This window comes from Ranitomeya variabilis, chromosome 2, assembly GCF_051348905.1.
Source record: "Ranitomeya variabilis isolate aRanVar5 chromosome 2, aRanVar5.hap1, whole genome shotgun sequence".
Lineage (NCBI taxonomy): Eukaryota > Metazoa > Chordata > Amphibia > Anura > Dendrobatidae > Ranitomeya > Ranitomeya variabilis.
In genome coordinates this window covers 947,152,532-947,169,175 of record NC_135233.1, presented here as the reverse complement: position 1 = coordinate 947,169,175, position 16,644 = coordinate 947,152,532, and the positions used below count along the sequence as shown (strand labels likewise).

Sequence of the window (16,644 nt, the reverse complement as noted above, 5' to 3'; positions counted from 1 at the left end):
GCCAGCGTCCAGCTCCAGCCTGAGTCCTGCCATTTTGGCGTATGTGTGTTGGTGCATGCGGGTGTGTGCGTGTCTGTGTTCGTGTTTGTGTTTTTGTCCGGCTGTGTGCTTTTGTGTGTGTGCATCTGTGTGTGTTTGTGTACGGCTGTGTGCTTTTGTGTGTTCGCGTGCGTTATGCCTGCACCTGTGTACTTTCGTGCATGTGTCTGGGTTTTTTATAGCGGGTGCATGCGTCCGTGCACTCACGTGCGGTGATTTCACATGCATTTTTTTTTTCTGTGATGTATTTACAAAGTAGTGTGGTGTGTGCAGCATGTGGTTTCAGTGTGTGAGTGTGTGTCTTGCATGTGTGTTTTGTTTTTTCTTTAAAATTCTTTTTTGTTTTATTGTTGAAAACATTTCCAGTTGATGTACTTGTATTTAAAATAAAGAGCATTTTAGCTCCTATTGTGATGTTTAACCCCTTAGTGACAGAGCCAATTTGGTACTTAATGACCGACCCAATTTTTACAATTCTGACCACTGTCATTTTATGAGGTTATAACTCTGGAACGCTTTAACGGATCCCGCTGATTCTGAGACTGTTTTTTCGTGACACATTGTACTTCATGGTAGTGGTAACATTTCTTCGATATTACTTGCGATTATTTATGAAAAAAATGGAAATATGGCGAAAATTTTTAAAATTTTGCAATTTTCAAAATTTGTATTTTTATGCCCTTAAATTACAGAGATATGTCATGAAAAATAGTTAATAAATAACATTTCCCACATGTCTACTTTACATCAGCACAATTTTGGAAACAACATTTTTTTTTGTTAGGGAGTTATAAGGGTTAAAAGTTGACCAGCAATTTCTCATTTTTACAACACCATTTTTTTTTTTAGGGACCACATCACATTTGAAGTCATTTTGAGGGGTCTATATGATAGAAAATAACCAAGTGTGACACCATTCTAAAAACTGCACCCCTCAAGGTGCTCAAAACCACATTCAAGAAGTTAATTAACCCTTTACGTGCTTCACAGGAACTGAAATAATGTGGAAGGAAAAAATGAACATTTAACTTTTTTTTGCAAACATTTCAGAACCATTTTTTTTTATTTTCACAAGTGTAAAAACAGAAATTTAACCATAAATTTTGTTGTGCAATTTCTCCTGAATACACCGATACCCCATATGTAGGGGTAAACCACTGTTTGGGCCCACTGCAGAGCTTGGAAGTGAAGGAGCGCCGTTTGACTTTTTCAATGCAGAATTGGCTGGAATTGAGATTGGATGCCATGTCACGTTTAGAGAGCCCCTGATGTGCCTAAACAGTGGAAACCCCCCACAAGTGACACCATTTTGGAAACTAGACCCCTTAAGGAACTTATCCAGATGTCTGGTGAGCACTTTAAACCCCCAGGTGTTTCACAGAAGTTTATAACGTAGAACCGTGAAAATAAAAAATCACATTTTTTCTACAAAAATTATTTTTTTGCCCCCAAATTTTTATTTTCACAAGGGTAACAGGAGAAATTAGACCACAAAAGTTGTTGTCCAATTTCTCCTGAGTACGTCGATACCCCATATGTGGGGGTAAACCACTGTATGGGTGCACCACAGAGCTTGGAAGATAAGGAGTGCCGTTTTACTTTTTCAATGTAGAATTGGCTGGAATTGAGATCGGACGCCATGTCGCGTTTGGAGAGCCCCTGATGTGCCTAAACAGTAGAAACCCCCCACAAGTGACCGCATTTTGGAAACTAGAACCCCCAAGGAACTTATCTAGATATGTGGTGAGAACTTTGAATGCCCAAGTGCTTCACAGAAGTTTATAATGCAGAGTCGTGAAAATAAAAAATATATTTTTTTCCACAAAAAAGATTTTTTAGCCCCCAAGTTTTTATTTTCACAAGGGTAACAGGAAAAATTGGACCCCAAAAGTTGTTGTCCAATTTATCCCGAGTACGCTGATGCCCCATATGTGGGGGTAAACCACTGTTTTGGCGCACGGCAGAGCTCAGAAGGGAGGGAGCACCATTTGACTTTTTGAGCGCAAAATTGGCTGTCATTTTTGGAGACCCCCTGATGTACCTAAACAGTGGAAACCCCCCAATTCTAACTCCAACCCTAACCCCAACACACCCCTAACCCTAATCCCAACCCAATCCATAATCCTAATCACAACCCTAACGATAATCACAACCCTAACCCCAAAACAACCCTAATCTCAACCCCAACCATAACCCTAATCAAAACCCTAAATCCAACACACCCCTAATCCTAATCTCAACCCTAACCTTAAACCTAACCCTAATCCCAATACACCCCTGTTGTGAATCTGCTTTTGGGCTCCTTCTGGTGGTGGCTAGTGGTACTGGTGACTCGGGTCTGTTTTCTTTCTCAGTTCACCTGTTTTCATCAGTAGTGGGGTGTTCCTATTTAATCCTGCTCTTCAGTCATTGCCTTGCCGGCCATCAATGTAACCAGAGCCTTTCTGTTGCATGTTCCTGCTCCTAGACTACTGATCAGCTAAGTTGGACTCTTAGTCCTAAGTTTGTTTGCATTTTTTGTTCCAGTTTACAGTTAAGTCATTCTCTGTAGCTGGAAGCTCTTGTGGGCTGAAATTACCACTCCGGTGTCATGAGTTGACACATGAGTTTTAAAGTAATTTCAGGATGGTATTTTAAAAGGGTTTTCAGCTGACCGTGCAGTTCCCTTTTGTATCTTTCTACTATCTAGTAAGCGGACCTCGCTTTGCTGAACCTACCTTCATACTGCGTATGTCTTTTCCTCTGAACTCACCGTCAATATATGTGGGGGGCTTCTGTCTCCTTTTTGGGGGAATTTCCCTAGAGGTAAGCCAGGTCTGTTTTTTCCTCTACTAGGGTAAGTTAGTTCTCCGGCTGGCGAGAGACGTCTAGGGATAAAACTTAGGCACGCCCCCCGGCCACTATTAGTTGTGTGGTAGGTTTAGCTCACGGTCAGCTCGAGAGTCCATCACCCAAGAGCTCGTTCGTTATTTATGTGTCCTGACGTTCCCTTGCCATTGGGAACCATGACAGTATGGCCGGCCCCGTGTTAAAACTGTTGGCAGAAGAAAGGAGAGAAAAAGAAGTCTGCAAAACCTCGCTCCGCTGGAGATCCCGCACAGCAGGTTAAGATTGTAATTTCCTTGCTGCGAGGTGACCCTCAAGATTGGGCATTTGCATTGGCGCCAGGGGATCCTGCGTTGCTCAATGTGGATGCGTTTTTTCTGGCTTTGGGGTTGCTTTATGAGGAACCTAATTTAGAGATTCAGGCTGAAAAAGCCTTGATGGCCCTATCTCAAGGGCAAGATGAAGCTGAAATATACTGCCAAAAATTTCGTAAATGTCTGTGCTTACTCAGTGGAATGAGTGCGCTTTGGCGGCGAATTTCAGAGAGGGTCTCTCTGATGCCATTAAGGATGTTATTGTGGGGTTCCCTGCGCCTACAGGTCTGAATGAGTCCATGACAATGGCTATTCAGATTGATCGGCGTTTGCGGGAGCGTAAACCTGTGCACCATTTGGCGGTGTCTTCTGAGAAGGCGCCAGAGAATATGCAATGTGATAGAATTCTGCCCAGAAGCGAACGGCAGAATTTTAGGCGAAAAAATGGGTTGTGCTTCTATTGTGGTGATTCAACTCATGTTATATCAGCATGCTCTAGGCGCACAAAGAAGGTTGATAAGTCTGTTTCAATTGGCACTTTACAGTCTAAGTTTATTCTATCTGTGACCTTGATTTGTTTATTATCGTCAATTACCGCGGACGCCTATGTCGACTCTGGCGCCGCTTTGAGTCTTATGGATTGGTCCTTTGCCAGGCGCTGTGGGTTTAATCTAGAGCCTCTGGAAGTCCCTATACCTCTGAAGGGTATTGATTCTACGCCATTGGCTAGTAATAAACCACAATACTGGACACAAGTGACTATGCGTATGACTCCAGACCATCAGGAGGTGATTCACTTCCTTGTGTTGTACAATCTACATGATGTTTTGGTGCTCGGATTGCCATGGTTACAATCTCATAACCCAGTCCTTGACTGGAAAGCAATGTCTGTGTTAAGCTGGGGATGTCAGGGGGCTCATGGGGATGTACCTTTGGTTTCCATTTCATCATCTATTCCCTCTGAGATCCCGGCATTTTTGTCTGATTATCGTGATGTTTTTGAGGAGCCTAAGCTTGGTTCACTTCCTCCTCACAGAGATTGCGATTGTACCATAGATCTGATTCCAGGCAGTAAATTTCCAAAGGGTCGTTTGTTTAATTTATCCGTACCTGAACATGTTGCTATGCGAGAGTATATTAAGGAGTCTCTGGAAAAGGGACATATTCGTCCTTCTTCATCTCCCTTAGGAGCCGTTTTTTTCTTTGTATCTAAAAAAGATGGCTCTTTGAGGCCGTGTATTGATTATCGACTCTTGAATAAAATTACAGTCAAATATCAGTATCCTTTGCCACTGCTGACTGGTTTGTTTGCTCGAATAAAGGGGGCTAAGTGGTTCTCTAAGATTGATCTTCGTGGGGCGTATAATTTGGTGCGAATTAAGCAGGGGGATGAGTGGAAAACCGCATTTAATACGCCCGAGGGCCATTTTGAGTATTTAGTAATGCCTTTTGGTCTTTCAAATGCCCCTTCAGTCTTTCAGTCCTTTATGCATAACATTTTCCGTGAATATTTGGATAAATTTATGATTGTGTATCTGGATGATATTTTGATTTTTTCGGATGACTGGGACTCTTATGTCCAACAAGTCAGGAGGGTTTTTCAGGTTTTGCGGGCTAATTTCTTGTGTGTGAAGGGTTCTAAGTGTATTTTTGGGGTTCAAAAGATTTCTTTTTTGGGGTACATTTTTTCCCCTTCTTCCATTGAGATGGATCCTGTCAAGGTTCGGGCTATTTGTGATTGGACGCAACCTACTTCTCTTAAGAGCCTACAGAAATTCTTGGGCTTTGCTAATTTTTATCGTCGATTTATAACTGGTTTTTCGGATGTTGCTAAACCTTTGACTGATTTGACTAAAAAGGGTGCTGATGTTACTGATTGGTCCCCTGCTGCTGTGGAGGCCTTTCGGGAGCTTAAGCGCCGCTTTTCTTCTGCCCCTGTGTTGCGTCAGCCTGATGTTGCTCTTCCTTTTCAGGTTGAGGTCGACGCTTCCGAGATCGGAGCTGGGGCGGTTTTGTCGCAGAAAAGTTCCGACTGCTCCGTGATGAGACCTTGTGCGTTCTTTTCTCGAAAATTTTCGCCCGCCGAGCGAAACTATGATATTGGTAATCGGGAGCTTTTGGCTATGAAGTGGGCTTTTGAGGAGTGGCGTCATTGGCTTGAGGGGGCTAGACATCAGGTGGTGGTATTGACCGATCACAAGAATCTGATTTATCTTGAGTCTGCCAAGCGCCTGAATCCTAGACAGGCGCGCTGGTCGTTGTTTTTCTCTCGGTTTAATTTTGTGGTCTCATACCTACCAGGTTCTAAAAATGTGAAGGCAGATGCTCTTTCTAGGAGTTTTGAGCCTGATTCCCCTGGTGATTCTGAACCTACAGGTATCCTTAAGGATGGGGTGATATTATCTGCTGTTTCCCCAGACCTGCGACGGGCTTTGCAGGAGTTTCAGGTGGATAGACCTGATCGTTGCCCGCCTGGTAGACTGTTTGTTCCTGATGATTGGACCAGCAGAGTCATCTCGGAGGTTCATTCTTCTGCATTGGCAGGTCATCCTGGAATCTTTGGTACTAGGGATTTGGTGGCTAGATCCTTCTGGTGGCCTTCCCTGTCTCGAGACGTACGAGTTTTTGTGCAGTCTTGTGATGTTTGTGCTCGGGCCAAGCCTTGTTGTTCTCGGGCTAGCGGATTGTTGTTATCCTTGCCTATTCCGAAGAGGCCTTGGACTCACATCTCTATGGATTTTATTTCTGATCTCCCTCGAAAATGTCTGTCATCTGGGTGGTGTGTGACCGTTTTTCAAAGATGGTTCATTTGGTACCCTTGCCTAAGTTGCCTTCCTCATCCGAATTGGTTCCTCTGTTTTTTCAAAATGTGGTTCGCTTGCATGGTATTCCGGAAAATATCGTTTCTGACAGGGGGACCCAGTTCGTGTCTAGATTTTGGCGGGCATTCTGTGCTAGGATGGGCATTGATTTGTCTTTTTCGTCTGCGTTCCATCCTCAGACTAATGGCCAGACTGAGCGAACTAATCAGACCTTGGAGACTTATTTGAGGTGTTTTGTGTCTGCGGATCAGGATGACTGGGTTGCCTTTTTGCCGTTGGCAGAGTTTGCCCTCAATAATCGGGCTAGTTCTGCCACTTTGGTTTCTCCTTTCTTTTGCAATTCGGGGTTTCACCCTCGTTTTTCTTCCGGTCAGGTGGAGTCTTCGGATTGTCCGGGGGTGGATACTATGGTGGATAGGTTGCATCGGATTTGGGGACAGGTGGTGGACAATTTGAAGTTGTCCCAGGAGAAGACTCAGCATTTTGCTAACCGCCGTCGTCGTGTTGGTCCTCGTCTTCGTGTTGGGGACTTGGTGTGGTTATCTTCCCGTTTTGTCCCTATGAGGGTTTCTTCTCCTAAGTTTAAGCCTCGGTTCATCGGTCCTTATAGGATTTTGGAGATTCTTAACCCTGTATCCTTTCGTTTAGACCTTCCGGCATCTTTCGCTATCCATAATGTCTTCCATCGGTCGTTGTTGCGGAGGTATGAGGTGCCGGTTGTTCCTTCTACCGAGCCTCCTGCTCCTGTGCTGGTTGAGGGTGAATTGGAGTATGTTGTAGAGAAAATCTTGGACTCCCGTATTTCCAGACGGAGACTACAATATCTGGTTAAGTGGAAGGGCTATGGCCAAGAAGATAATTCTTGGGTAACAGCTTCTGATGTTCACGCCTCTGATTTGGTTCGTGCCTTTCATAGGGCTCATCCGGATCGCCCTGGTGGTTCTTGTGAGGGTTCGGTGCCCCCTCCTTGAGGGGGGGTACTGTTGTGAATCTGCTTTTGGGCTCCTTCTGGTGGTGGCTAGTGGTACTGGTGACTCGGGTCTGTTTTCTTTCTCAGTTCACCTGTTTTCATCAGTAGTGGGGTGTTCCTATTTAATCCTGCTCTTCAGTCATTGCCTTGCCGGCCATCAATGTAACCAGAGCCTTTCTGTTGCATGTTCCTGCTCCTAGACTACTGATCAGCTAAGTTGGACTCTTAGTCCTAAGTTTGTTTGCATTTTTTGTTCCAGTTTACAGTTAAGTCATTCTCTGTAGCTGGAAGCTCTTGTGGGCTGAAATTACCACTCCGGTGTCATGAGTTGACACATGAGTTTTAAAGTAATTTCAGGATGGTATTTTAAAAGGGTTTTCAGCTGACTGTGCAGTTCCCTTTTGTATCTTTCTACTATCTAGTAAGCGGACCTCGCTTTGCTGAACCTACCTTCATACTGCGTATGTCTTTTCCTCTGAACTCACCGTCAATATATGTGGGGGGCTTCTGTCTCCTTTTTGGGGGAATTTCCCTAGAGGTAAGCCAGGTCTGTTTTTTCCTCTACTAGGGTAAGTTAGTTCTCTGGCTGGCGAGAGACGTCTAGGGATAAAACTTAGGCACGCCACCCGGCCACTATTAGTTGTGTGGTAGGTTTAGCTCACGGTCAGCTCGAGATTCCATCACCCAAGAGCTCGTTCGTTATTTATGTGTCCTGACGTTCACTTGCCATTGGGAACCATGACACACCCCTAACCCTAATCCCAACCCTAATCTTAACCCTAATCTCAAACCTAACCCTAATCCAAAACGTAACCCTAATGCCAACCCTAACCTTAATACCAACCCTAATCCCAACTCTAACCCTAACTTTAGCCTCAACCCTAGCCCTAACTTTAGCCCTAACCCTAGCCCTAACTTTAGCCCCAACCCTAGCCCTAACCCTAACTTTAGCCCCAACCCTAGCCTTAACCCTACCCTAGCCCTAACCCTAATTTTAGCCCCAGCCCTAGCCCTAACCCTAACTTTAGCCCTAACCCTAACCCTAAATTTAGCCCCAACCCTAACTCTAAATTTAAACCTAACCCTAGCCCTAACTTTAGCCCCAACCCTAACCCTAGCCCTAAGGCTACTTTCACACTTGTGTCATGTGGCATCCGTCGCAATCCGTCGTTTTGGACAAAAAACGGATCCTGCAAATTTGCCCGCAGGATGCCTTTTTTGCCCATAGACTTGTATTGCCGACGGATGGCCACACGTCGCATCCGTCGTGCACTGGATCCATTGTGTTTTGGCGGACCGTCGTCACAAAAAAAACGTTCAATGTAACCTTTTTTTTTGTACGTCGCGTCCGCCATTTCCGCTCATGCGTGGCCGTAACTCTGCCCCCTCCTCCCCAGGACATAGACTGGGCAGCGGATGCATTGAAAAACTGCATCTGCTGCCCACGTTGTGCACAATTTTCACAACGTGCGTCGGTACATCAGGCCAACGCATTGCAACGGCCCCGTACTGACGCAAGTGTGAAAGAACCCTAACCCTAGCCCTAACCCTAGCCCTAGCCCTAAATTTAGCCCCAACCCTAACCCTAAATTAGCCCCAACCCTAACCCTAACCCTAATTTTAGCCCCAACTCTTCTCTCCTGCCGGCCGGCAGATGGCAGCAGAGAGCGGGCGCACTGCGCATGCGCCCGCCATTTTCTTTCCATAGGAAGAAGCCGGCGGGCAGGAGGGGACGCAGGAGGACCCAGGGACACCGGTAAGTATAGCAGGGTCCCCGAATCCCCCTATTTCTCTGTCCTCTGATGTGCGATCACATCAGAGGACAGAGAATTACCGATCGCTTTTTCTTTTTTTTTTTTGCGACCGCCGGTAAACAGTTTATTACCGGCGATCGCAAAACAGGGGTCGGTAAGAACCGACCCCGATCATGTTCTTTGGGGTCTCGGCTACCCCCGGCAGCCGAGACCCCAAAGATCCTCCGGGTACCGGCCGGCGGGCGCACTGTGCATGCGCCCGCCATTTTTTTGCCGGAAGAAGATGGCGGCGCCCATCGGGAGCCACGAGGAGCACCGGGGGAGACAGGTGAGTATCGGGGGGCTATAGGGGACCCCATTTCTCTGTCCTCTGATGTGCAATCACATCGGAGGACAGAGAAATTAAAAGGGAGATCGCGTTTTGGTTTTGTTTTTTGCGATCGCCGGTAAACGGTTAATTACCGGCGATCGCAACTCGGGGGGTCGGTAAAAACCCCCTGAATCATGTTCTCTGGGGTCTCGGCTACCCCCGGCAACCGAGACCCCAGAGAAAATCCGACTCTGGGGGGCGCTATTCACTTTTTCCACAGCGCCGTTAATTAACGGCGTTGTGGTTTAAGTACCCTTAGCGGCCACCGTTAAAAGGCGTATCGGTGGTCGTTAAGGGGTTAAAAAAAAAAAAAAAGAATTAATAAAAATTTTCTAAAAAATGTCCGTAGTATCATTTCATAAAGGTAAATTTTAAACTGGTGTATGTACAAATGGCCACACATGCAATACTGTGTTGGTTCAGGGTTTATTTTAAAAGATAAAAGGTAATCTAAACTTTTTTAAAGGGAAATGTAATTTTTTTTAATTATTTTTAAAGGGATCTTTTTAAGTCACATATGTGATCAATACATTTTGAACTGGTGTGTAGGCATTTCAGTTGTACAAAAGGGGTTTTTTTTTTGGGGGGGTAGGGGGGAATGGTTTTACAGCTTGCACATACTATTGAAGTAGGGAATCCAGCTCTAACTGGTGTGCCTTGGATCTATTTGTTTTTGGGCTTGTTTCTCAAAAATGTTGGTGTTGGTCTGCATGAACATTGCTCACATACTTTGAGCAGGGTGGTTATTAAATCTTTTAGATGAGTTTGGGGGTGGGTATAACTATAAATATTTTATACTTACAGACCCACCGGGTGGACCCCAACCACCTTGCCAGCCAACAGCCACCAGGAACCAAGGGACACCTTTGCCAGGGACCAACGGCCACGTGCACTCAGCAAGCCAATTTCCAGCTGTAAGTTTTGAAGACCCTAAATCTGCCAATTCAATGTGTTCACAATTCAATTGTGATTACAAGTGTCTTTTTATTTACAGAGACACCTGGGACAACAGCAAGAATGTCCTCTTCTGATAGCCCTCCTCCAGAGAGACAGCGTGTAGCGGTCAGTTAAAAATGTTTTAAATTTTTTTGGGTGTGAGTTAAAATTTCTGTTAATCACTATATGCATTAATTATGTTTTCACAGGAAGCTGAAGCAGCCGAGGGGCTCTCAGAAGGGGACGAGATGGGTGGAGAAATGCCAGGAGCGGGCGCACAGAGTGTAAGTTGTGTCGAAACAGTTGCTTCACACATCACAGTGCACCCAACACAAAACAGATCATCATACATCACTGTACACATACAACATATGCCTATATAAAAGTTAACTATTTTTCTTTTGTTTTAGTCTGCTGCACATTCAGGCCAACGCCAGGAGGATCCTCCCAGCCGCTCCCGGAGTCGACGTGGTGGTCGCCGCCGTGGTCAGCCAGCGGTGAGTTTTTTTTTGTTTTTTTTTCGCTGTAGTTTTTGGTTTCAGTGTATTAATTTTTTTTTGTTTGTTTTCTTTTCAGTCTTCACAGCGTGCTCCCGACTCGGATGTTGAGGACATCACCGGCATTGATGTAGAGCAACTCATCGAGGAGGTGCGCGAGCGGGAGCCGCTGTGGAATATGGGTCACCGCTGGCATTCAGACACACATGTCACCCGTCGGCTCTGGGAGGAAGTAAGCCGGAATGTATTGCAGAGTTGGGAGGACCTTGATCCAAGGCAGCAGAGTCAAGAATGTAAATATTCACTTATCAGTTATGTTTTGAACTGAATGGAATGTGTTTTAATAACACTTGCTTTTATTCTTGTCTTTACAGGTGAAAGGGTTAGGAAGCGGTGGCGGTCACTCAGAGATCGCTTCAAGAGGGAGTTTAACTCCTTAGATGCAGGCCCCGAGTAGCTCATCAGGACGGCGAAAGCACCGATATAAATATAGCCGTGCCCTGTCGTTCCTCAGACAAAGTATGCTGAATAGAATGTAAGTATTCAACAGCCCATTCAATTACCAATTTTACCTTTATAACTTGTTTTGGTTTCAGTCAGGGCTTTTCCCCTATCAATATATTAATTGTATTTTTTTCTCTATTTCACAGCACCTTCTCTAGTCATCGGGCGCCTGCATCTACCTTGGACCCCTCTGGAGCGATCTCTCAGGAGTCCGCCACCGAGGGCCACGTCGGTAGACCCCACCCCTCTGACCCCTTGTCTGGCCCTTCCGGTACCTCTGCCCCATCCACCTCCACAAGCACTGGAGCAGCATTGCAGCCCTCGTTACTTGAATCTGCTGGTCAACAAATAGCGTTCCCTTCACCACACCCTGATCCTGCCACCTCTAGACCACCATTAGGTTCATGGCGGCAGAGACAGAGGGGTCCGGAAAGGAGCTATGTTCCTGAGTTCTTGCATCTGAATGCATCCTTCCAAAGCTCTTTCAAAATTTTGGGAGAGCAAGTGACTGCTGGCTTCAACATGGTGCAAGCACGCATCAGTGAAAACAGCAGTCACTTGGATAGGCTGCATTCAGATGCAAGTCAAGCTCCAAGCAACCTTTTCTTTCAATCTATGCTCAGGAGTATGGAAAAGCTTAGTCTTGACGAGCAGATGCAGGTAATGCATGACTGCCATGCTGCTCTACTGCGGGTCATGTCAAAATCCAAAACTCCCACACCTCCCCACACAGCCACTACTACTTTCCCTGCCCAGTCCCAATTCCCACTCCAGGCCCAATTCCCACCCCAGGCCCAATTCCCACCCCAGGCCCAATACCAAGCACAGGCCCAATTCCCACCCCAGGCCCAATACCAAACACAGTCCCAATTCCCACCCCAGGCCCAATACCCAACACAGTCCCAATTCCCACCCCAGGCCCAATACCCAACACAGTCCCAATTCCCATCCAGGCCCCAAATCCAAGTGTCTTCCCCAATGTTTTCTTCCTTACCTTCCCCATTTAGTATTCCACCTAACCCAACAACACCCACCCCTGCTCAGCCTCTTGTTTTTTCCACCCCTTCCACTACACCCCAACCCAGTAGGCTTTCCCCACCTATCGACGTGGTCCAACCTTCCAGCCCCTCCGCTAGTATCTCCACCCCACACTTTACCGATTTGTAATGTTGTATGCTGTTATAAATGTTGTATGCTGTTATATTTTTCAAAAAAAAATTTACAAAAAAAAATTTTACAAAAAAAATGGTTTACAAAAAAAAGTTTACAAAAAAAGTTTACAAAAAAAGTTTACTTAAAATAAAAAGTTTACCAAAAATAAAAGGGTAACCAATAAAAAGGTTGACAAAAACAAAAAAAAAATATTTAGCCAAAAATGTTTTTTAATAAAAAAAATGATCACAAATTTTGTATTGTAATATGTTAAATAAAATTTGGTTTGGTTTAAAAAGAATTTCTTTGTGAAGTGCCTTCATTTAAGTATGCTAACTAAATGTACAAAAACATTACACAACACACGTTAGAAGGTATAACATTTGGTTTATTACCCTAAATATACCAAAGTTTTGGACAGTAATTTTTATAAGTTGGTGTCAATAAAAAATTTTTTTTACACAAACATTAATCAACAATACATGAGAAAAGTTGTCACACAATGTTGTCTTGCCATGGCACCCTGCCCACAGGTGAAACAAAATACTCAGCAAAGTGGTCCCTCATTCTGGAAACAGAACCGGCAGAACAGACAGAGCTGCTGCGGTAATCCCACAGGGTGGTCTCCAAGTCCTCATCTTCCATGGAAACAGGCTCTTTGGAAATTACATAGTTATGTAGGACCACGCAGGCCTTCACAACCTCATCCACTGTTTGAGTGTTCAGTCTTATAGCGGTGAGCAGCACGCGCCACTTGGCAGTGAGAATGCCAAATGCACATTCCACGACTCTTCTTGCTCTTGTTAATCGGTAATTGAACACTCTTTTTCTTCTGGTTAAGTCTCTGCTAGAATACGGTTTGAGGAGATGTGTGGATAACTGGAAGGCCTCATCACCCACACAAACATACGGCATAGACGGTCCGCTTGTTCCCGGGAGTGCTCTGGCTGGTGGAAAGTCATAATTGTCTGCATACAAACAACGGCCCATTGGTGAATTTTTGAAAACTTGGGAGTCGTTGGACCGGCCATAGGCTCCAATGTCCACAGCGAGAAATTTGCAGTTGGCATCTGCAATGGCCATTAGTATGATGGAAAAGTACTTCTTGTAATTGAAAAACTCTGAGCCTGATCCTGCCGGTTTGGCTATGCGGATGTGTTTCCCATCTACTGCACCCACGCAGTTTGGGAAATGGCAGAGTTTCTCAAACAGTTCTGCACTCTGCAGCCAGATGTCCCTTGTCGGTTGGGGCATGTACTCCGTGTGCAAGTTATCCCAAATAGCGCAGCAGGTGCCTTTTACAATTCCGGAAATAGTTGAAACACGTAGGCGGAATTGGTAGTGTAGTGACGTAACGGATTCACCTGTAGCTAAGAAGCTGTGAAAAAAAAAAAAAGTTATTAAAAATTGCAAATACCCACATAACATTTTTAAACAATTTATACAAATGTTACTTTTTTTTTTTTTTTTTAAGTTTCAAAAAATGGCACTGCGAATTTTTTTTGCCTGTTGTAGTGCTCATTAAAAACAGCATTTTTACTTCTGTGCATTCTTATGCAGCAGGTGTTAAAAAATTAGTAATGGCCACAAACAATAAAAAAATTAACATGCTCCTGAAAATGCAACGCAGTGTTTCAGCGCAGTATTTTGTGGAGCATGTTCACTGCTGATGTGAAGGTTTAAATATGAACAATGATTAAAAAAAAAAAGAAAAAAAAGAACTTACCGCAGGGTCACCATCAGCCACTCCGCTGGTGAAATGGCAAGCCTCATGCGTGTGTCCTGCCTTTGGATGACATCCCCAACTTGTTCCAGTAACAAATCAAAATGCTCCTGCCTCATCCGAACATAATTAAAAATTTTCTCCGGGTTCTGGCGCAACTCCATGTACAGAGTGGAATATACACCCCGGGTCATCCGCAGTGCATTAATGGGATGAATCCATAGTCTGCGCCTTCGAGGTTGAAGCATCCTCTGTCTTTCTGCTGCCGCCTCCTTCTCCCGAACCATAATATCCAGGCGATTTGTCTCGAAAATCACATCGGTTACAACATTTGCAATCCTCACAAGTACTTGCTCCATCGCTGCCACTTTCTCTAATAAACCCTTTCAAAGATGGGCTGTAAAAACATTCAATATATAGTTTTCCATATTTTCCAGTAGCCAATCACATAAGGAGACCCCCATTTTTAGGCAGGGTAAACGGATCCGTCATAAAAACGGATGAAACGGATAGTAAAAACAGACACAATGGATTAAACGGATCCAGTTTTTCGATGGAACCGTCTAGCGGATCTATGACGGATCCGTCGACATACTATATGCGTTGCGTGCGTTTTTCACTATTTGTGATGCATCCGTCGATGCGTCGCGCCGACGCTTTGAGACGTCCGCAGAAAAACGCTAGTGTGAAAGTAGCCTTAGTGATATCAATTTCCTGTTTGTGGTACATTAGTATATGGGAGGGGGAAACTTTTCAAGATGGGTGGTGACCATGGCGGCCATTTTGAAGTTGGCCATCTTGGATCCAACTTTATTTTTTCCAATGGGTAGAGAGTCATGTGACACATCAAAATTATTGAGAATTTCACAAGAAAAACAATGGTGTGCTTGGTTTTAACGCAACTTTATTCTTTCATGAGATATTTACAAGTTTCTCTTTGTTTACAGCCATTGACATGTCACAGAGGTTAACACGTGAGCAGCGGATAGAAATTGTGTTGATGTCTGGTGAATGCAGTACCCGTGTCATTGCAGCAGATTTCAATGCAAGACACCCTACACAAGAAAACTGTCACCATTCCCATGTTATTTAGGTGTATCCATATAAATGGCCCACCCAAAAAAGTTTGCCTCATCACTGAACATAATGGTCTGTGCAAACTGAGGGTTCTGTTCCAATTTTTGTTTTGCCCATTCTGCAAATTCAGCGTGTATCCATATACATGGCCCACTCTGTACACTGTCGTCTGATAGAGTGGGTGGTCACGTGTTTGCAAGTATGTAATTTTCTAAATTGTGCTCACATGCCAGTTGGCTTCTCATGCATATTTCTATGGCCCCTTTATTAATTAACTAGAAAGGACGGATTTATATTACTTACTAGAACAGCTTCTACCAGTTTATTGAACATTAGATTGTTCTTAATCTTTTGGTGTTTTACAGCGCTGCAGTGAATCAGAGTTTTTGGATGAAAAGGAATCTATCTCTTCCACTTCCCTTGCTGGATCTAGCTTGCCTGTATTCCAGGGTATTCTGCTTAGATTTTTAGATTCACAAGCTCCATTTCTCAGTGAGTTTTTTTTCTTCTCCCCTGTTATAGAATTATACAAAATGTTTATTTGAAATATTGGATCCCAAGAAAAAAAAACATATTGTTAAAAATTCTACATTATTATTAAATGACATTATTAAAGTGTTTTTTTCTGGTTTAAAAAAAAAACAAAACTTAAATGTCAATATAAATACATTCCTAAATAGCTACTGTTCGGTGTCAACAGTTGGGTGAGCACCCTGGTATCTCCAGTATAAGATCAGACACACAGGGTAAGTATCAATGCAATTCATCCATTCTGTTTTCCCTATCAGCAGTCAATCCGGATCAGGAGAAGATGTATGCTGCAGCTTTCATTGAGATTACAGATAGGATAGAAGCATAATCAGTAGTGAAACATGGAAAATAGTCCCACAACAATCACCTTCAGCAGTGCATTCAAAATATGAAAAATCTATGATCATTTTATCTCTGTGTCAGTGGGCTCTTCTTAACTCAGCACCACTGGTATCTCTAGTGTTAGATCAGAAAGACATGGTGGACAGCAGTGTGAGCAACCTCTTCTTTGGAACAATACCAATCTATTGTATTAGATCAGAAAGACAGGGTGAACAGCAGTGTGAGAAGGTGCTCATTACCTCAGAACCCCTGGTTTCTCCAGTATTAGATCAGATGGACAGGGCAGACAGAAGTTTGAGTGGGCTTTTCTTAACTCCACATTAGATCACAAAGACATGGTGGATACCAGTGTGAGCAGCCTCTTCTTACCTCTGCATCTTTGGTATCTCCAGTATGAGATCAGAAAAACAGAGTGGACAGCAGTGTGAGCAGCCTCTTCTTTCCTGAGCATCTCTGGAATCTCCAGTATGAGATCGGAAAGACAGGGTGGACAGCAGTGTGAGCAGCCTCTTCTTTCCTGTGCAGTCCTCCAGTATTAGATCAGAAAGACAGAATAGGCAGGCATGTGAGCAGCATCCTCTTATCTTAGCACTGTTGGTATCTCCACTGGGAGTACATTTTCTGAAACATGAAGGAAGGGAGAAAAGCTTCTTACTGCACATAATCACAGATTACCATTTTCATAATAACATTTAGGAGAGGTTTCTGTCATTGTAATATGACAGTTGCTATTATAGTGAGTATCTGGCTGTATGAAAGGAGTGTGATTTGCTAATTAAATTTTATT

At 44.1% G+C, this 16,644-nt stretch overlaps 1 protein-coding gene across 1 annotated transcript in view; it reads left to right on the top strand.

Annotated features, from left to right (window-relative positions):
• MED12L (mediator complex subunit 12L) overlaps nucleotides 1–16,644 on the top strand; it is a 995,158-nt gene that overhangs the window by 132,695 nt on the left and 845,819 nt on the right. Inside the window, exon 13 of the mRNA XM_077290760.1 lies at nucleotides 15,350–15,476. Coding sequence (XP_077146875.1) covers nucleotides 15,350–15,476 — 127 coding nt within the window. The remainder of the gene's footprint in view (nucleotides 1–15,349; nucleotides 15,477–16,644) is intronic.